We start from the raw sequence: 19209 nt of genomic DNA on the forward strand, positions 1-19209 counted from the left end.
CGGGGAGGGGATTTTTTTTTTTTTTTCCTTTTTTTTTTCTTTTTTTTTTTTTTTTTGGGGGGGGGTGGGGGGGGGAAAGAAGAAGGGATTTGGGGGGGGCCGGGGGAGGGCGCAGTTGAATTCAAACACAAACAACTGCATGGGGCAGGGGCCCGCCGCGCCGCGCCGCTCCTAGCACCGGGGCCGCCGCCCCCCCCGCCCCCCCCCCCCCCCTCGCTGCGGTGGGGGCCGCCGCCTTCCTCCCCCTCCCCCCTTTTTTTCCCCCCCCCACGCTTTTTACCCCCCCCCTTTATCATTTTTTTTATTATTTTTTTTTTTGCCGGGCTCCCAAACTTCGCCCCTTTTTTTTTTTTTTTTTTTTTTCCCCTCCCTTTTTCCTTTCCCCCCCCCCCCCCTCCCCTTTCCCTTTATCCCCCCCCCCCCCCCCCCCAAGCCCTAATTGTGCCCCCCCCCCGGCAGCCACCATGTCCCGGTCCAACCGGCAGAAGGAGTACAAATGCGGGGACCTGGTTTTCGCCAAGATGAAGGGCTACCCGCACTGGCCTGCCCGGGTAAGCACCGAGGGGGGGGGACACGGAGGGGGGGGGGACACACTTTTTTTTGGGGGGGGCACGTTTGGGCTTTTATTTTCCGGAATTTCCATTTTTTACGGGCGAATATTGGCTTGGATATCCCCGGGGAAACAATGTGCCCCCCCCCCCCCCTTGGTACAGGCAGGTGTGTGCAAAATGGGGGGGGGTCCACGAGTGTTGTGCCCCCCCCCCTCTATGAGAGCACATTGGGGGGGGGGGTTAAATGTTTTTTTTTTGGGGGGGTGAAGTGTCCTGGTCGCATCCTGCCCCCCATGTGGGGGGGGGCACACACACGTGGGGGGGACAAACGTGGAGGGAGGCCATAGAGATGGGGGGGCACACACATGGGGTGTGGGGGGTCACGCACACACATGGGGGGGTCACACACACATTGGGGGGGGTCCCACACGTGTGGGGGGGTCCCCAACCCTCCACGTGCCCACGGGGACAAGTCGGGGGCGGACGGGGGGGGGAGGTGGATTTTAGGCGGATTTTAGGTGGATTTTACCCCCCCCTCAACACCGTGGCTGTATTTAGGGCTGGGGGGGGCTTTGCCTCGCCCCCCCACACCACCACAAGCTCCTTGAGCCCCCCCCCCCAAAAAAAAATAAAACCCGGCCTGGCTGCAGAGTGTGCAGGGCCGCGCTGCGCCCACACGGCCCTGGCTTTTGGGAGGAGGGGGGGGGGATAAATTTTGGGGGGTGGGCAGCGAAAGGGGAAGGTGAAGGAGCCCCCCCCCAGCCATGGGTGCCCCCCCCCCCCGGGCTCTTTCCCCTCCCCGGGCCTGGCCAACTTTTGTTTGGTTTCTGGGGATTTTGGCGGCCAGGCCGGGGAGGGGGTGGGGAGCCGCTGGCTTTTGGCACCGGCCCCCGAAACGCGCACTCGAAAGCGCCTTTACTTTGGGGGGGGGGGGGGCCAGAGGCCTCCCTGCACCCTCTGCTCGATGGGGGGGTCCCCACGAGCCCCCCCAAACCCCCCCCAGGACCCCCCCATCCCCCGCCACCGAGGCCTGGAAGCGCCAGGCTGCGTTCGGCCTCCGCTTCAAAACACCAAAAGGAATCAAACCAAACCACCCCAAAACCTCGTGTTCCCCCCCGCCCAGGACCCCAAACCCCCCCCCCAGGACACCCCTTCAGGGCTTGGCTGTGGGGTTGGGGGCCGGGGGGGGGGACCTGAGCCCCCTCGGCCGCTGAGTAATCCCATTTCTCGCTCCAGCGGAGCGGGCAGGGCCCGTGACTAATGGGGCGCCCTAAGGAAACACCGCCCGGCCCCATGGGGGTGTTTGGTTTTTTTTTGCCCCCCCCCAGGACCCCAAAACAAGTGGGGGGCTCAGCAGGACCAGGAGGTGGCGGAGAAAGCGAGGGCAAAGAGGCGCCGGGGTTGGTTTCCCCACCACGTGTGCCTGGGTCCCGTCCCCCCCCCCCCTAAAAAAAGCACCGGCAACATGAGTGGCCTGGCTCAGCCACCCCCCAAGTTTTGTTCCATCTTTCACCAAAACCCCCTGATTTATGCCCGGAAACCTCTCCCGAGGGAAACTGAGGCACGCGAGCTGGGGGCTGGCACCACCAGGGCCCAGTAGGGCTTTTGCTGTCCCCCCCCCCTCCTGGGGGCAAGCGGCTGGGGACAGCAGTGGCACCCCATTCCCTGACCCCATAAGATGTCCCCCCCCTCATGTTGTGGCCTTGCCCTTCTTTTTTACAGCCCATTATTTAATTTTTATGGGGACCGGTGCTGCTGCAGGGCCCCAAGTGTCACCCACCCCCTTCACCAGGTATTCGGGGCCTTTTTGGGGGCATTTAGGGCCTTTTTGGGGTCTTTTTGGGGTGGGCAGACTCAGGCCCTAAGGGACGAGCTGAGCCCCCGCAGCGATGCCCTTAGGGGCCAGCTGGCCCCGGTGCCAGTCGGGTGGGCGCGTGTGGCCCCCCACAAGCTGGATCCACGTTAATTAATTAACGAACTCCCCCTGCCTGCCCCCAAATCGCCCCCCCCCCGTCCCCAACGGGGCCTGGCACGGCCGGGGCCCAGCTGGGCAGCTCCCAGCCCCGCTCCGGGCACCGGTTGCAAAGTCCAGGAGCAGAGGTTGGGGGCAGAGTCCGTGCGGGGGGGGGGGCACTCATCCTGCCCCATAGCGTGCCCTCCCACCCCAGCCCCCTTTTTTATTATTTTTAATTCATTTTTAAATTATTTTTAATTTATTTTTAATTTATTTTTAATTTATTTTGCCCCCCCATGCAAGGACAGGATGGTGCCACCCCCTTCCCGGTGATGCCCCCGGGTGCTTCAGCAGCTGGGTGGGCTCTGGCCCCCTTGTTCAGGGGGGGGGTTCCAGGGGTTTGGGGGGGGCGTTTCCAGCCCCCCCCATCTCCTGCCCGCGCTGCTGTTGGGGTATCTCGGCCCCCAGCCCCTTATCTCCCCTCCCCAAACTTCCCCGCCCGCCGCTGCGCCCGGAGATGCCGCGGCCTTTTCCAGGAGGACCCCGTTTTGGGTGAAAAAAGGCCAGATAAGGGACTATCGCCCCGTTGGGTGCCGCCTGTGGCGCGCGCCCTTTTTACAAGGGACCGGCCCCCAGCACCATGGGGACATTCAACAGTCACCAAGGGGTGGCCCTATGGCGTGGGGGGGGGTCTCAAAACCCCCCCTATTCCACGGGGTCCCCACCACGCTCCCTTTGCCCACCCACGACCTTGGCCAAGGACGGCTCCCGCTGTGGGGCCGGGGCCGTGGCACCGTGCAGCGGGGCAGGGGGGGGACAGATTTGGGGACAGTGGCACCCCGGGGGTCCCCATCCCCCGGGGGGGGGGGCTGCGGGGCCGAGCACCGGGGGCTGGAGCCGCCGCGGTGGCCCCACGTGCGCCGCCTCTGCTCGGGGATGGAGGTTTTAAAAATAGCCGGGCCCGCTCCCAAGGCTTTGTAGCCACGTTGGGGTTGGTTTTTGTCCCCCCCCAGGGTGAAACCGAGCTCAGGGGAAGAGGCTCCGTCCTACAGGAGCCGGGGCAGACAGTGGGGTGGCATTTGGGGGCCCTAAAAGGCTCCGGGGGGGGCCCACGGTGGCCTGGGAGCGACCTGCAGAAACGTGATCCGCGCCCAAACGTCCCCGCTGCTGGCGGGGCCGGGCTGGCCGCCCGCCCTCTGACTCAGATTTTCTCCTCCCGTCCCCCCCCCCCAGCACCAAATGGGGACGGAGCCCGGTGGCGGGCAAGGCTCCGGCACCGGGGGCGCGACGGCGAGGCCGAGTTTGGTGCCAGCGGGGTCCGGTTCTTGCCCCGTTCCCCATCCCGAATCCCCCCAAATGGACCCGGGAGCTGCGCCGTGGCCCTCGGAGGGCTCCCACGCGTGGGCCGTGGCCCCGAGCCCGGGGGTGTCGGCGAGTGGAGGCACGTCCCCGAGCCCGAAACGCGCCGAGGGATCCGGGAAGGAGGATGCAGGGAGGAGGGCGTGGGGCTGGGCGCTGCCCACGGTGGCCCCACACCCAGGGCTCGGTGCCCAGCGGGGACCAGAGCACCCCAGGGTGGGGTTTTGGGTGCTGGGTGCCCCCCAAGCTGTGCGTGGGCAGCAGGGAGGGCACGGGGATGTCCCCCACGAGTGTCCCCGTCCCCACGGGGAGTCCCCACCTCGGGCATCCCACCCCAGCAGCCCTCAGATGTGCCAGGAGGAAGGGGGCAAAAAAAAAACCCCGGTGGCAGCCCCCCGGGGAAACTGAGGCAAGGTCGCGCCGTGAGTCAGCAGCGGGACCCCGCAGGGTTTTCCTCCCCCGTGAGCCCCCCGCCCGTTTTTTCTCCTTCCCCTCTTTCCTTCGAGGCTTTCTGGGGAATTTATGGCCGCGCTGGCTGGAGCTGGGGGGGTTATTTTTAGACGCTATAAAAAGCTGCTGGTGCTGCTGGTGCCGCGCTCCCCGCGTGGCGCGCCGGGAATATTCCCGCTAGGTGCCACGGCACCTGCTGCCGGGGGGCTGCTCGCCCACCCGGGGGGGCTCTGGGTGTCAGGGCTGCCCCCCCCCGAGGGCCGGGCTGGAGCTGTTCATCCTGCGTGTGGCCGGGGCCCCGATTTTGCTGAGCTCGATGCGTCTGAGCCCGTCTAGACAAGGGCTTAGGGCGGCCACTCCTCGCCGTCCCCTCGGGGTGTTGGCGGTTGGGGAGCGGGGAGGGGGCGGCTGCGATGCCCCAAATGGATCCAGGCACCTTCCCCATGGTGTCAGGAGTCGGGAACGGGGACACGAGGGCCAGGATGGTGGCGGGTGAGGTCCCGGTGGCTGCGCCCTCACCTTCTCCTCTTTTTTTTCACCTTCTCCTCTTTTTTTTTCACCTTCTCCTCTTTTTTTTTTGGGCAGATCGACGAGATGCCAGAAGCCGCGGTGAAGTCGTCCTCCAACAAATACCAAGTCTTCTTCTTCGGGACCCACGAAACGTGAGTGGGGCCCTGCCACGAGTTGGGGGGGCTAACGGGGAGAGATCCAACCCTTTGGGGTCTCGGTCTCTGCAGGGCAGCGACGCTGATGGACCAGGGCAGGAGGTCGGGGTGCTCCCGGGGGAATCGGGTGCTGCAAAGCTGGGGAAGGAGCCGGTGGGGTGGTCCGGGGGGTTTTGGGGGAGAGGTGGGACACCCCAGCTGCCATTTCTCATCGTTTTCCCCCCGAGCAGGGCATTCCTGGGGCCCAAAGACCTCTTCCCCTATGAAGAATGCAAGGAGAAGTTTGGGAAACCCAACAAAAGGAAAGGGTTCAGCGAAGGTTTGTGGGAGATCGAGAACAACCCGACCGTCAAAGCCTCCGGGTACCAGGTGGGTGGCGATCTGCCGGCCGCAGCCCCCCCATGACCCCCGCCCCAGGCATCCCGGCCCCCTTTTTTAAGCCCCGGTGTCTCCCCCAGCCCACCCCGAAGAAGACCTGCCCCGAGGACGCCGAGCCCGAGCGGGAGCCGGAGGGTGACGGGGAGAAGAAAGGCAACGCGGAGGGCAGCAGCGACGAGGAGGGGAAGCTGGTGATCGACGAGCAGTCCAAGGAGAAGAACGAGAAAGCCGGGATCAAGAGGAAAGCAGAAGATGCTTTGGAGGTAGGGGGGGGCGGTGGGGATGGGGGGGCGGCGGGGATGGGGGGCAAGGGGCAGGGAGCAAGGGGCAGGGGACAGGGGACAAGGGGCAGGGCTGAGCCGAGCTCCCCGCGCCCAGGATTCCCCCAAACGCACCAAGGAGGCGGAGGGGCAGGAAGGGGGGGAGAAGAAGGTCGACAACGAAGAGGCCCCCCCCAAGGAGGAGCCGAAGCCCAACCCGGCCGAAGGCGAGAAGGAGAAGAACAGCGACGCCGCCGGCGCGCTGGACGCCAACGAAGCCAAGCAGGAGGCCAAGGACAAGGCGGAGGAGGTCAGAGACCACAAGGAGAGGTGAGGGCGGTGAGCGGGGTGCCCCCGAACCCCCCAAATTGGGCTCTCCTCCACCCACCTGGGCACAGGGGGTGCGGATTTGGGGGTCCCGGGGCTGTGTCCCCAACGGGGGTCTGGAGATTGTGGGGTCTGTGACCGAGCACCCCGTTTTTCTTCGTCCCCGCAGTCCGTAGAGGCCTCCCCGGCGAGCTGATCTCCTGCCCCTTCCCCGCTGGGCTCCCCTGGGTGCTGCCCCCGTCTCGCCCTCGTCGGCTCGTCAACGGCCGAGGCTCCGGAAACGAGAAACAAACGGGAAAAAAAATAAAAAAGAAAAAAAAAATTAAAATAAACGAGAGAAATGAAGAGAAAACCCGGTAACGATAACCCCAGAAGCGACCCGCATCTCCTGGCCCCGCCGTCGCAGGGCGCATGCTTTGTATTAGTGATTTCTAGGGGGCTGATCAGTTGATTTGAAATAAAAGCGATTCATGCCTTTTTAAAGCGCTTCTGCCCGCTGGTTTTTGTCCGGTGGGGGCCGTTTCGGGCCCCTTTGGGTTCCTTTCACCTTCTCGGTGCCCGAAGGAAATGGCAGAAAGGGCCCGGAGCTGGAAGGGGGGGGAGAAAAATCAGTGAGGGAGGGTGGCAGGAGGAAGATTTGTACAGGAGGGGGTTTATTAATGTGGAAAATCACCATTCTGCAAGAAAATGCCATGGGGGGGGGGGGGATGGGACCCATTGCCCCTCACAAACGCTTTGTCCCCACCAGTGGCTCCTTGATGGGGGGGCTCAGGGGGGATCCCGGTGCCCAAAGCCCCCCAGGAGGGTGCCCAAATCCCTTGGGAGAGCCCTGTGGGTGTGGGGCTGGGAGCAGCAGCAGAAAATGGAGCCGTGGCCGGGGGCCAGGCTGCTGCCCCCCCCCCAGCCCCACTGCTGCCCCCCCCCGGGCACTGGGGACCCTCAGGGACTCCTCAGGGACCCTCCCCAGCCATGGGGGGAGCCCCCAGCCCCTTGCCCCCAGGCCTTGGTCACCGCCACGGCCCTGCTTGAGGTCCCAGAGCTGGTCCTGGGGAGCACTGGGAGGCCTGGGGGGGGCAACTGGGGGCACTGAGGGGCAACTGGGAGGGGTGGGGGGCAACTGGGGGCAGCTTGGGGGGGCTGTAATGGCGGCCATAGGGGCAGGGAGCTGGGGTAGGGCGGTCCCGCGGCCTCACCGCCGCCCCCCCGCCCTGCCCCGGCTCCCTGCACGCCCCGGGGGTCGTTTCGGTGGGACTGGGAGTGCTGGAGTGGGGGGGGTACTGGGGAAACTGGGGGGAGGCCGCGTGGACTACAACTCCCAGCATGCCCCGCGGCGCAGGGAGCGAGAGGGAGGGGTCAATGGCGGCGCGCTCCCGTGATGCACCGCGCCAGCGGCGGGCCACGAGGAGGAGGAGGAGGAGGAAACGGGGGGGTGGGGGTGGACTACAACTCCCAGCATGCCTCGCGGCGGGACTACAACTCCCAGCGTGCCCAGCGGCGCCGCAACTTCCGGGACTTCCGGGAGCGGGAGGCGGAGGGGCGCTGAGGTGAGGCCGGGGGGAACCGGGGGGGGGCCCGGGGGGGTCCGGGCCGGTCCCGGGGGGGCTCCGGGGGTCCCGGGGCCCCGTTCCCGGTGTGGGGGCTCGGCCCCGGCCCCTTCTCAGCCCGTTCCCACCCCCCCCCCCAGCCGCCATGCGGGTTTCGGCCCTGCTGGGCCTGGCGGCGCGGCCCCGGCTGCCCCCCGGGTACCGGCACGGGACGTGGCGCCCCGGAACCGCCCCCGAGCAGCGCAGGAACCCCCCCGGGCAGCGCCGCAACAAAGTGTTCGTGGAGCCCCTGAGCAGGGACGAGTGGAAGGTGTTCCGCGGGGACACGGTGAGTGGGGAGGGGACACCCCCACCCCCCCCAATCCCATCCCTAATTGGGATCTGGGGACCCCTCCCCCTTAATTTGCACCCGGGGACCCCTCTGCCCTAATTGGGATCCCGGGAGCCCCCCCCCTTCTAAGTGGGACCTGCCCCCCCCCCCTTAATAGGGACCTGGGGACTCTCTCCCCTTTAATGACCCCCCCCAAATTGGAACCCGGGGACCCCTTCCCTTAATTAGGATCTGGGGACCCCTCCCCCTTAATAGGGACCCGGGGTCTCCCCCCCCCCTTTAATTGGGATCCAGGGAGTCCCCCCCACTAAGTGGGACCCGGGGACCCCTCCCCCTTAATTGGGATCTGGGGACCCCCGCATCCTTTAATGACCCCCCAGGAAGACCCCCCCCCCTTTAATTGATATCCAGGGACCCCCCCCCTCCCCCTTAATTGGGACCTGGGGTCCCCCCCATCCTTTCATGACCCCCCAGGAAGACCCCCTCTTTAATTGGGACCCAGGGAGCCCCCCCCCCCTTTACCTTTAATGCCTCCCTGGGGAACCTCTCCTTTAATGACCCCCCCCTTAATTGGGATCCGGGCAGCCCCCCTTTTAGTGCTTCCCTTTTAATGCCCCTGTGGAGAGCCCCCCCCATTCCCCCTTTAATGGGACCCGGGACCCCCCTCCTGTTTTAGGGCCTCTGGGGACCCCCCCCCCTCTTTAATGGCCCCCTGGGGACCCCCCTCTTTAATGGGACCCATGGAACCCCCTTAATGACCCCCTGGAAGCTCCCCCTCCCCCTTTAATGGGATCCGAGACCCCCCCCCTTTTACGGCTCCCCTGGGACCCCCCCCTTTTAGGGTTCCCCCCCTTTACCTCCCCCTATTTATTGATCCCTGTGGACCCCCCCTATTCCTTCAACCCCACTGAGCCCCCCCCTTTTGTTTCTTGATCCCCAGGCCCCCCCCCCATTTTTCCAGCCCTACTGAGCCCCCCCCATTGTTCCCTTTTCCCCCCCCCCACAGGTCCAGGTGCTGGCCGGGAAGGACACGGGGCGCCAGGGGCTGGTCACCCAGGTGGTGCGAGCCCGCAACTGGGTCGTGGTGGAGGGGCTGAACACGGTGAGGAGCAAGCGGGGAGGGGTCGGGGGGGGGCTACGGTGTTAAGGGGGGGGCACGGCGCGTCCTTAACCCCCCCCTCACCCCGCAGCACTACCGCTACATCAACAGGATGGCCAAATTCAGCAGCACCTACATCGCCAGCGAGGCCCCGCTGCTGCTCAGCCAGGTCGCCTTGGTGGACCCTGAGGACCGGTAAAAACCCCGGGGGGGGGGCAAAAAAAACCCGGGGGGGTGGATTTAGGGTAATTCCTGCTGATTTTGGTCCTTTTTTCCCTCCCCAGGAAGCCGACGGAGGTGCAGTGGCGTTACACGGAGGAGGGGGAGCGGGTGCGGGTGTCGCTGCGCACCGGCCGCATCCTCCCCCTGCCCCTACGGCAGCGCCGTGATGGGGTCGTCCCCGAGCAGTGGATCGGTGAATTTGGGGGGGTTTTGGGGTTCCAGGGGGGGGATTTAGGGCTGGGGGGGGCTTAGTGGCATCGTCTCTGTCCGCAGACGGCCCCAAGGACACGTCGGTGGAGGACGTGCTGGAGAAAACCTTCCTGCCCTCGCTCAAGACCTTCGAGGAGGAGGTGATGGACGCCGCGGGCATCGTGGAGACGCGCCGGGCCAGGAAATCCTACTGGTACTGAGCGGGGGGCACGGGGGGGCCCCCCGGGGGCAGCAGCTCCAAGTAAAGGACTTTTTGTATCCAGATTTGGGGTTTCTCTGTTTTTTTTGCATCTGGATTTGGGGTTTCGCCGTATTTTGGTATTTATATTTAGGGTTTCGATGTATTTTTGCATCTGGATTTAGGGTTTCGCCATATTTTTTGCATCTAGATTTGGGGTTTCGCCGTATTTTTGCATCTTTATTTAGGGTTTCGCCATTTTTTTTGCATCTTTATTTAGGGTTTCTCCTTTTTTTGCATTTATATTTAGGGTTTCGCCGTATTTTTGCATCTATATCTTAGTTTTCGACGTATTTTTTGCAGCTGTGGAGCTTTTTGGGCGTCTCTCCGCCACGCTGGGGGAGCCAAGCCCCCATTTCCCCCCCCTTTTACCCCCTTTTTGCATCTAGATTTAGGGTTTTGCGTAGTTTTTGCATCTGTATTCAGGGTTTCACTGCTTTTTTGCATCTAGATTTAGGGTTTCACCGTATTTTTGCATCTAGATTCTGGTTTTCGCCATTTTTTGCATCTTTATTTAGGGTTTCGCTGCATTTTTTGTATCTATATTTTGTTTTTTGCTGTATTTTTTGGAGCCCAGGTTGGGGGGCCACGCTCCCTCCTCCCCCCCCTCTTCTTCCTCCTCCTCCTCTTCTTCCTCCCCTTCCTCCTCCTCGCTGCTGTCCCCCAGCCCCCCCAGCACCCCCTCCAGCGGCGCCCTGGCCGCCACCAGCACCAGGTTGCGGGGGGAGAAGCGGGGATCAAAAAGAGGCAGCAGGGCGCACTGGAAACCTGGGGAGGGGGCAAAAAGAGCCTCAAGTTCGCTGCCCCCTCCCCAGTTTTTCCCCTCCAGCCCCCCCCCGGGGCCCCCACCTTGCTCCCGCAGGTAGAGGAGGCGGTCGAGGAGGATGAGGCTCTCGACCAGCGGGGCCAGGAGCAGCGCGAGGCAGCGGAAGGCCAGCAGCTCCTGCTGCCGGGCGGAGCTGGGGGGGGGAGAGGGATATGGGGGGGGTGGTGAGTATGGGGAGACCCCCAGGAGAAAGGGGGGACCCCCAGGGGAAGGGGGAGACTCCCAAGAGAGGGAACACCCCAGGGGAAGGGGGAAACCCCAGGAGAAGGGGACCCCAGGAGGGGAGGACCCCAGGAGAGGGAAGACCCCAAAAGAAGCCCCCCCAGCAGAAGGGACACCCCAGAAGAAAGGGAGAGACCCCCAGGAGAAGCGGCACCCTAGGAGAAGGGGACACCCCAAAGAAAGAGCCCCCAGGAGAAGGAACACCCCAAAAGAAGGATCCCAGGAGAAGAGACCCCCCAGGAGAAGGGGACCCCAGGGGAAGGGGGACACCCCAGGAGAGGTGACACCCCAAAAGAAGGGACCCCAGGAGAAGGCACACCCCAAAAGAAAGCCCCCAGTCCCTCCAGGAGAAGTGACACCCCAAAAGAAAGCCCCCAGCTGCCCCCCTCCCAGGAGAAAGGTCACCCCCAAAAGAAGCCCCCCCAGGAGAGGGAACACCCCAGAACAAGGGACCCTGGGAGAGGGGACACCCCAAAAAAAGATCCCCCAGGAGAAGGCACACCCCAGGAGAAAGCCCCCAGCCCCCCCAGGAGAGACAACACCCCAAAAGAAACCCCCCCGGGAGAAGGCCCACCCCAAAAGAAAGCCCCTGCCCCCCCAAGGAGAAGGAACCCCAGGAGAAGGGACACCCCAAAAGAAGGGATCCCAGGAGAAGGGATACCCCAAAAGAAAACCCCCAGCCCCCCAGGATAGGGGACACCCCAGGAGAGGAAGACCCCAGGAGAGGGGACACCCCAAAAGACCCCCCCATGCAAAGTCCCACCCCAAAAGAAGCCCCCACCCTAAAAGAAGGCCCCCAGCCCCCCCAGGAGAGGGGACACCCCAAAAGAAGGCCCCCAGGAGAAGAGAAACCCCAAAAGAACCCCCCCCCCAGGCAAAATCCCACCCCAAAAGAACCCCCCACCCCAAAAGAAGCCCCCTCACGCACTCGGGGCCACCGAGGCTCAGGGCTGTCCTCCCGGGCCGCACCCTTGGGTGCTGGGGGCTGGCAGTGGGGCCGGGGCTCTGTGGGGCGGCTCCGTGCCCGGGGGGGCGCAGCTGGGAGCTGCCCCCCCCCTGCAGCTGCCCCGCAAAAGCCTCCAGCGCGTGGCACGCGGCCTCGCGGGCGCGGAACGACAGCTCGTGGCCACGCAGCCCCGACACCCAGGAGCTCAGCGGGTAGCCCACCGGGGGGGGAGGGGGGTTTTGGGGTTGGGGAGGGGGATTTTGGGGCTCGGGAGGGGGGTTTTGGGGTTGGGAATTGGGGTTTTGGGGCTGGGAACCAAGATTTTGTGGATGGGGACCAAGGTTTGGGAGCTGGGGACCAAAATTTGGGGGCTGGGGACCAAGGTTTGTGGGCTGGGGAGTGGGGTTTTGGGGTTGGGAATTGGGGTTTTGGGGCTGGGGACCAAGATTTTGGGGATGGGGAGCAAGGTTTGGGGGCTGGGGAGTGGGATTTTGGGGATGGGGAGCAGGGGCTGGGTTCTGGCAATTGGGGTTTTGGGGCTGGAGACCCAGATTTTGGGGTTGGGGACCCAGGTTTTGGGGCTGGGAGGCAGGGGCTGGGGGCTGGAAATTGGGGCTTTGGGGCTGGGGACCAAGATTTAGGGGCTGGGGACTGGAGATTTGGGATCGGGGACCAGACTTTTGGGGCTGGGGAATGAGGTCTTGTGGCTGGAGACCCAGATTTTGGGGCTGGGGACAGGAGTCTTGTGGCTGGGGAATGAGATTTTGGGGCAGGGGAGTGGGATTTTGGGGCTGGGAACCCAGATTTTGGGGCTGGGGACTGGGGTCTGGGAGATGGAGAGCAGGATTTTGGGGCTGGGAACCCAGATTTTGGGGCTGGGGACTGGTGATTTGGGATTGGGAATCCAGATTTTGGGGCTGGGGACTGGGATCTTGTGGCTGGGGACCCAGATTTTGGGGCAGGGGAGCAGGATTTTGGGGCTGGAGACCCAGATTTTGGGGCAGAGGAGCGGGATTTGGGGGTTGGGAACCCGGATTTTGGGGCTGGGAACCCAAATTTTGGGGCTGTGGCCTCGTGGAGAGCTTCATGTAGCAGCAGGCGGCCGAGGTGACGGCGGCCACGTGGGGGCTGCGGGCGAAGTGGCGCAGCAGGGCCACGCTCAGGTCCCCGCAGGCGTGCAGCCCCGTCAGCAGCACCCGCTGCCCCCCCCCGGGCTCCCCCCGCAGCGGATTCCTAACGGGGGGGCCCTGCCCGGGGGTGGGGGGCAACAAAAATTCCTCCCCGGGCGCCCCCGGATCCAAGCGGCCGGCCACGTGCCGCGGGCACCGCGGCCAGAGGGGAGCGGGGTTTTTTTTGGGGGGGGAGCCGGGGGGGGGTTTAGGATTTCGGGGGGTGCTTTTAGGGTGGTGGGGGGGTGGGAGAGACCCCCCCCCGGCGCCCCGTGCCCGTTTTTTGGCCAGCTCCCGCAGCAGCTCACGGTCGAAGCGCTCGGCCAGCGCCGCCAGGCGCCCGTCGCCCTCCACGGCGGTGACGGAGAGGCCGAGGCCGAAGGCCAGGAAGCGCGAGAGGTGGCCCTGGGGGGGGGACAGGGGACAAGGGGGGGGGACATAAGGACACGGGGAGGTGCCCGGTGGGGTTTGGGGGGGGCACAAAGTGTCCCCGTGCCCCCCCCGTCAGCCCGGAGCCCCCCCTTTTGTACCTGTCCTGAGCCCACGTCCACCACGCGGTCGCAGCCGGTGGCCTCGCTCAGCCGCTGCAGCACCTGGGGGGGGGACAAGGCGGGGGGACAGGGGGATATTTGGGGGGGTTTGGGGGATATTGGGGGGGTTTGGGGTGACAAAGGGGGGTTATGGGGTGATATGGGGTGTTATAGGGGGACATGGGTGGGGACAGGGGGACATGGGGGGGGTTGGTGTGATGCAGGGGGGTTGGGGGGACACGGGGTGACGTGGGGGGGTCATGGGGTGACATGGGGTGTTATAGGGTGACATGGGGGGGCATGGGGTGGCAGGGGGTGTTGTGGGGGGACAGGGGGCATTATGGGGTGACATGGGGGACGTGGTGACATGGGGTGTTACGTGGTAACCCGGGGGGGGGCATGTGGTGACATGGGGTCTTATAGGGTGACATGGGGGGGCATGTGGTGACCCAGGGCCTTGTGGGATGACATGGGTGGGCATGGGGTGACACAGGGTGTTACGGGGTGACGTGGGGGGGGCATGGGGTGACCCGGGGCCTTGTAGGGTGACACGGGGGGGCATGGGGCTTTGTGGGGTGACCCAGGGTGTTATGGGGTGTTACAGGGTGACGCGGGGTGTTATGGGGTGACAGGGGGTGTTATGGGGGAACACGAGGGACATGAGGTGATGGGGGGGGGGCACGTGGTGATCCAGGGTGTTATGGGGTGACACGGGGGGGCATGTGGTGACATGGGGTGTTATGGGGTGACCCGGGGTGTTATGGGGTGACATGGGGCGTTATGGGGTGTTACGGGGCGTTTCGGGGTGTTATGGAGTGTTATGGGGTGTTATGGGGTGACACGGGGGGGCATGTGGTGACACAGGGTGTTATGGGGTGACACAGGGCGTTATGGGGTGTTACGGGGCGTTTCGGGGTGCCGTGGGGGGGCCCCCACCTTGCCGAGGCGCCGGATCTCGTGCTGCTTCTTGGCCTTGACGTGGCGGCGCAGCAGCGGGTGCAGGCGGGGGCTGTGGCAGGGGGGGCGCGGGGCCCCCCCCCCAGGACGCCCCCGGGGCAAAGCCAGGGCGCGGGCGGCGGCAACGAAGGCCAGGAGGGACAGGGGCCAGGGCCCCCCCCCGCCCGGGGACCCCCCTGGGACCCCCTCCGGGCCCCCCCCAGCCCCCAGCAGGGCGGCCGCCAGCTGCCGGGGGGGGGCCGCCGCCAGCGCCTCCTGCCAGGCCGGGGGGAGCTGAGCCCAGAGCCCCCGGGAGAAGAAGTCCTGGGGGGAACGGGGGGGGGTTAGGGGGGTAATTGGGGTTAGGGTTGGGGTCGGGGGACTAATTAGGGTTGGGGTGGGGTAGGGGACTAATTAGGGTGATAATTAGGGTTAGGGTTGGGGTTGGGGGGCCTAATAAGGGTTGGGGGACTAATTAGGGTCATAATTAGGATTGGGGTTAGGGTTAGGGTTGGGGTCCTAATTAGGGTCCTAATTAGGGTTGGGGTTTGGGTTACAGTTAGGGTTGGGGTCCTAATTAGGGTCCTAATTAGGGTTGGGGTCCTAATTAGGGTTGGGGTTGGGGTTCTAATTAGGGTCATAATTAGGGTTGGGGTTGGGGTCCTAGTAAGGGTTGGGGTTAGGGTTGGGGTCCTAATTAGGGTCATAATTAGGGTTGCAGTTGGGGTCATAGGTGGGGTTGGGGTCCTAATTAGGGCGATAATTAGGGTTAGGGTTGCAGTTGGGTTTGGGGTCCTAATTAGGATCATAATTAAGGTTAGGGTTGGGGTTGGGGTCCTAATAAGGGTTGGAGTTAGGGTCCTAATTAGGGTTAGGGTGAGGGTTGGGGTTAGGGTTGGGGTCACAGGTAGTGTTAGGTTGGGGTTGCGGTCTTAATTAGGGTCATAATTAGGGTTAGGGTCATAGGTAGGGTTAGGGTTGGGGTCCTTATTAGGGTCATATTTAGGGTTGGGGTTGGCGTCATCGGTAGGGTTAGGTTACAGCTGGGGTCGGGGTTACTATTTAGGGTTGGGGTTAGGGTTAGCGTTAGGGTTGGGGTCCTAATTAGGGTCATAATTGGGGCTGGAGTTAGCTTAGGGTTGGGGTTGGCATCGGAGGTAGGGTTAGGCTAGGGTTGGGCTTGGGGTTGGGGTCCTAATTAGGGTCATAATTAGGGTCTGGACTGGGATTGGGGCTGGGGCTGTGGTTAGGGCCGGGTTTGGGGTCAGGGTGGGGTTTGGGGTCAGGTTAGGGTTGGGCTTGGGGTCCTAATTAGTGTCCTAATTAGGGTCTGGATTGGGATTGGGACTGAGGCCGTGGTTAGGGTCAGGTTTGGGGTCAGGTTTGGGGTTGGGGTGGGGTTTGGGATCGGGGTAGGGTTTGGGGTCAGGTTTGGGGTCAGGGTCAGGTTTGGGGTGAGGTTCGGGGCCGTTCCCTCACGATGAAGCAGGCGTCCAGCAGCGGGCGGTACATGCCCAGGAGCCGCACGATGTCGGCTGCGCGGCGCTGCTCCCGCTGCAGGGGGGGGGGCGGGCGTGACGTCATCTCCGGGGGCGTGACGTCACTTCCTGCCTCTGACATCATGCCGGGGGGGCGTGACGTCACTTCCTGGCTGCGACATCGCCTGCTGGGGTCTGACGTCACCCTGGGGGTGTGACATCATGGGGGGGGTGTGACGTCACCTCCTGGGCTGTGATGTCACACCAGGATGTGATGTCACTTCCTGGGCTGTGACGTCACCATAGGGGGTGTGACGTCACTTCCTGTGCTGTGACGTCACCTCCTGGGCTGTGACGTCACACCCGGATGTGACATCACTTTCTGGGCTGTGATGTCACCTCTGGGGGTGTGACGTCACCTCCTGGGCTATGACGTCACACCAGGATGTGACGTCACTTCCTGGGCTGCGACATCACTCTGGGGCCATGACGTCACAGCGCCACCCGATGACATCACAGCCCTGTGACGTCACCCAGCCCCGCAGCTCTCCACCCCATCCCCGTGACGTCACGCTCTACCCCCCCCACGCTACCATGACGTCACCGCGCACCCCCAACCTCCTCACCCCCTCCCCTCCCTCACGGTGACGTCACACCCCCAGCCCTGACGTCACCGGACGCTCCCCAACCTCCCCTTCCCCTCCCGTACCATAGAGTCGCCCTCCGGCGGCCTAGAGCGGCCACGCGCTCCCCACTCACCTCCCTTCCGGCTTCCGGCCGCGCATGCGCGCAGGGCCCCCTCCCCCGCGAGGCGCTCTTTTCCCCCCGGTACCACTTCCGCTCCTGCCATTTCCGCTTCCGGCCGCCATGTCGGAGCTCATCCTCAACGTCAGCTTCGCTCTCGGCGGCTCCCCCCGGCCCCCCCCGGCCTCCAACCGGCGGCACCGCAGCTTCGTCCGGCGCCGGCGGCTCCTGGAGCGGCTCGGGGCGCTGAAGGAGAAGCAGCTGCCCCCCAACGCCCGCCGCAAGCCTAAAGAAGAGAAGAAAAAAACCGGGGCCGGCGGCGGGGGGCGGCCGGGGAGGGCCGGGGGGCGGCGGAGGGGAGGCACAAAATGGCGGCGGGCTGCCTCAGGAGGGGGCGCGGAGAGCGGGGGGGGGCCTAAAGGGCTTAAAGGCTCTGAGGGGGGCCCTGAGGATGCTGGGGACCACCCCAAAGGCGCTGGGGGCCCCCTCGAGGGCTCTGAGCCCCCCCCCAAGGGCTCTGGGGGCTCCTCAAAGGACTCTGGACCCGTCCCTAAAGGCTCAGGGCCCCCCCTCAAGGGCTCTGGGTCCTCTAAAGACTCTGATCCCCCCCCTAAAGCTTCAGGGGCTCCCCTCAAAGCCTCTGGAGCCCCCCTCAAAGCTTCTGGACCCTCCTCTAAAGACTCTCACCCCCCTCCGAAACCCTCTGGGGCGCCCCCCAAGGCTTCGGGGCCCCCTCCCAAAGGTTCCTTGGCCCCCCCGGCTCCTTCCAAGCTGGTGGCCATCGACTGCGAGATGGTGGGCACGGGGCCCGGGGGTCGGACCAGCTCCTTGGCCCGCTGCAGCATCGTGAGCTACGAGGGCGACGTCCTCTACGACCGCTACGTGCGGCCCCCCGAGCCCGTGGTGGATTACCGAACCCGCTGGAGCGGCATCAGGAGGCACCACATGGTCAATGCTGTCCCCTTCAACAAGGCCCGGCAGGAGGTGAGCTGCTGGGGGGGGGGGTTGGGGGGGGAATTTGGGGGGTTTGGGGGAGGTTTGGGGGGTTTGAGGGGGGCTGGGGGGGAGTTGGGGGTGTTTGGGGGAATGCTGGGGGAGCTTTGGGGGGTTTGGGGGGTTTGGAGGGATGTGGAGGGGGGTTGGGGGAGGTTTGGGGAGGTTTGATGGAGGTTTGGGGCGTTTGAGGGGGGCTGGGGGGGAGTTTGGGGAGTTTGGAGGGGTGCTGGGGGGGCTTTGGGGGAGCTTTGTGGTGTTTGGAGGGGTGTTGGGGGGTTTGAAGGGCTGCTGGGGGGAGTTGGGGGTGTTTGGGGAGGTGCTGGGGGGGCTTTAGGGGATTTGGAAGAACTCTGCTTGGGTGTTGTGGTGTTTTTGGGGGGCTTGGGGGGGGTGGGGGACGTTTGGGGGGTTTGGAGGGCTGCTGGGGGGGAGTTGGGGGTGTTTGGGGGATGCTGGGGAGGGTTGAGGGGGTTTGGAGGAATTTTGGGTGGGGTTTGTGGTGTTTTAGGGGGGGTTGGGGGAGGTTTGGGGAGTTTGGAGGGATTTGGAGGGGGGGTTGGGGGAGGTTTGGGGGTTTGAGGGGTGCTGGGGGGGAGTTGGGGGTGTTTGGGGGGATGCTGAGGGGGTTTTGGGGGGGCTTTGGGGGAAGTTTGGGGTGTTAGAAGGGATGCTGGGGGGGTTGGGGGGGTTGGAGGGACGGTGGGGGGGTTTGGGGGGGATTTGTGGTGTTTGGGGGGCTGCTGGGGGGTTTTGGGGTGGGCTTGGGGTGCTTGTAGGGATGCTGGGGGGGGGCTTACAGAGAGCAGCCACGGTGACATGCTGCTGGGTGGTGGTGGGGGGGGGGGGGGCAGATTTGGACCATTTTCGGGTTGTGCCATGCGCGGGGGGCTCTTAGCACTAACCTATGACACAAGGCACTGTGGGGGGGGCCGCCCTACAACCTTTTTTTTATTTTTTATTCCCCCCCAGATCGTGAAGCTGCTGCGGGGCAAGGTGGTGGTGGGCCACGCGCTGCACAACGACCTGCGGGCGCTGCGCTACGCCCCCCCCCCGGCGCTGACCCGTGACACCTCCCGCATGGCCCCCCTCAACCTGCGCGCCGGCTGCCCCCCCCGGCACCCCCGTGTCCCTCAAGCGCCTGGCCAAGGCCCTGCTGCAGCGCGACATCCAGGTTGGACCCCCCCCCGGCCTTCTTGTGCCCCCCCCCAGCTTGTTGTGCCCCCCGGGCCCCTTCTGCCCCCCCCCAGCATGTTCTGCAACACCCCAGCCTCATTCTGCCCCCCCCAGCTCGTTCTGCTCCTCCATGGCTCATCGTGCCCCCCCCCCAGCTCATTCTTCCCCCCCAGCTCGTTCTGCTCCCCCCCAGCTCGTTCTGCCCCCCCCCCAGCTCGGTGGGGACAAAGGGGGTCGGGGGGGTGCTGCAAAACCAGGGCAGGGAATGGCTCTGAGGTCCCAGGGGGATTTTGGGGGGGGGTGGGGGGTGGGATGGGGGGCTTTGGGGGTTCTTTGGGGGCTGGGGGCAGTTCTTTGGGGGCCAGGGGGGCTCTGGGGGGGTTCTTTTGGGGGCTGAGGGGGCTCTGGGGGGTTCTTTGGGGGCTGAGGGGGGGGGTGGGGGCCAGGGGGGGTTCTTTGTTTTTTTTTTTGGTGGGGGGGTGGCAGGGGGGGTCATTGGGGGCTCTGGGTGGGGTTTTGGGGGGCTTTCCAGGGGGGTTTGGGGGCTTTGGGTTTTTTCGGGGGGGCTGAGGGAGGTGCTGTGGGGGCTCTGGGGGGGTTC

General features: G+C 64.8%; 4 protein-coding genes across 5 annotated transcripts; 3 read left to right on the forward strand and 1 right to left on the reverse strand.

The window, feature by feature from the left end:
• The first annotated feature begins 396 nt into the window (after positions 1–396).
• Positions 397–6427, forward strand: LOC137849276 (hepatoma-derived growth factor-like). Its single transcript, XM_068668795.1, has 6 exons — positions 397–551; positions 4900–4976; positions 5210–5348; positions 5438–5620; positions 5736–5947; positions 6114–6427. Exons 1-6 carry the CDS (start codon positions 465–467, stop codon positions 6118–6120), a joined length of 705 nt encoding a protein of 234 aa, XP_068524896.1. The 5' UTR covers positions 397–464; the 3' UTR covers positions 6121–6427.
• Positions 6428–7367: 940 nt separating this feature from the next.
• Positions 7368–9614, forward strand: MRPL24 (mitochondrial ribosomal protein L24). Its single transcript, XM_068668794.1, has 6 exons — positions 7368–7488; positions 7629–7816; positions 8826–8921; positions 9010–9113; positions 9203–9333; positions 9414–9614. Exons 2-6 carry the CDS (start codon positions 7634–7636, stop codon positions 9548–9550), a joined length of 651 nt encoding a protein of 216 aa, XP_068524895.1. The 5' UTR covers positions 7368–7488; positions 7629–7633; the 3' UTR covers positions 9551–9614.
• Positions 9615–9810: 196 nt separating this feature from the next.
• Positions 9811–16555, reverse strand: METTL25B (methyltransferase like 25B). 2 transcript variants are annotated; one of them, XM_068668792.1, is made up of 7 exons: positions 16455–16555; positions 15697–15901; positions 14218–14541; positions 13282–13344; positions 11565–13156; positions 10438–10547; positions 9811–10356 (listed from the first exon to the last, which is right to left on the reverse strand). In XM_068668792.1, the coding sequence occupies exons 1-7, from the start codon at positions 16478–16480 to the stop codon at positions 10103–10105; spliced, it is 2574 nt and encodes an 857-aa protein (XP_068524893.1). In that variant the 5' UTR covers positions 16481–16555; the 3' UTR covers positions 9811–10102. The 2 variants fall into 2 exon arrangements, with proteins under 2 accessions (XP_068524893.1, XP_068524894.1); XM_068668793.1 differs by having other exon boundaries at positions 16405–16479.
• A 7-nt stretch (positions 16556–16562) lies between these two features.
• On the forward strand, positions 16563–18606 carry LOC137849273 (interferon-stimulated 20 kDa exonuclease-like 2; the record flags this gene model as incomplete). Its single annotated transcript, XM_068668791.1, has 2 exons — positions 16563–17423; positions 18405–18606. Coding segments are annotated over exons 1-2 (1063 nt in total), but the record flags the coding sequence as incomplete, so codon positions are not given.
• Between the last annotated feature and the right edge of the window lie 603 nt (positions 18607–19209).

The sequence above is a fragment of the Anas acuta genome, unplaced genomic scaffold (assembly GCF_963932015.1).
Source record: "Anas acuta unplaced genomic scaffold, bAnaAcu1.1 SCAFFOLD_409, whole genome shotgun sequence".
NCBI classification, from domain to species: Eukaryota; Metazoa; Chordata; class Aves; order Anseriformes; family Anatidae; genus Anas; species Anas acuta.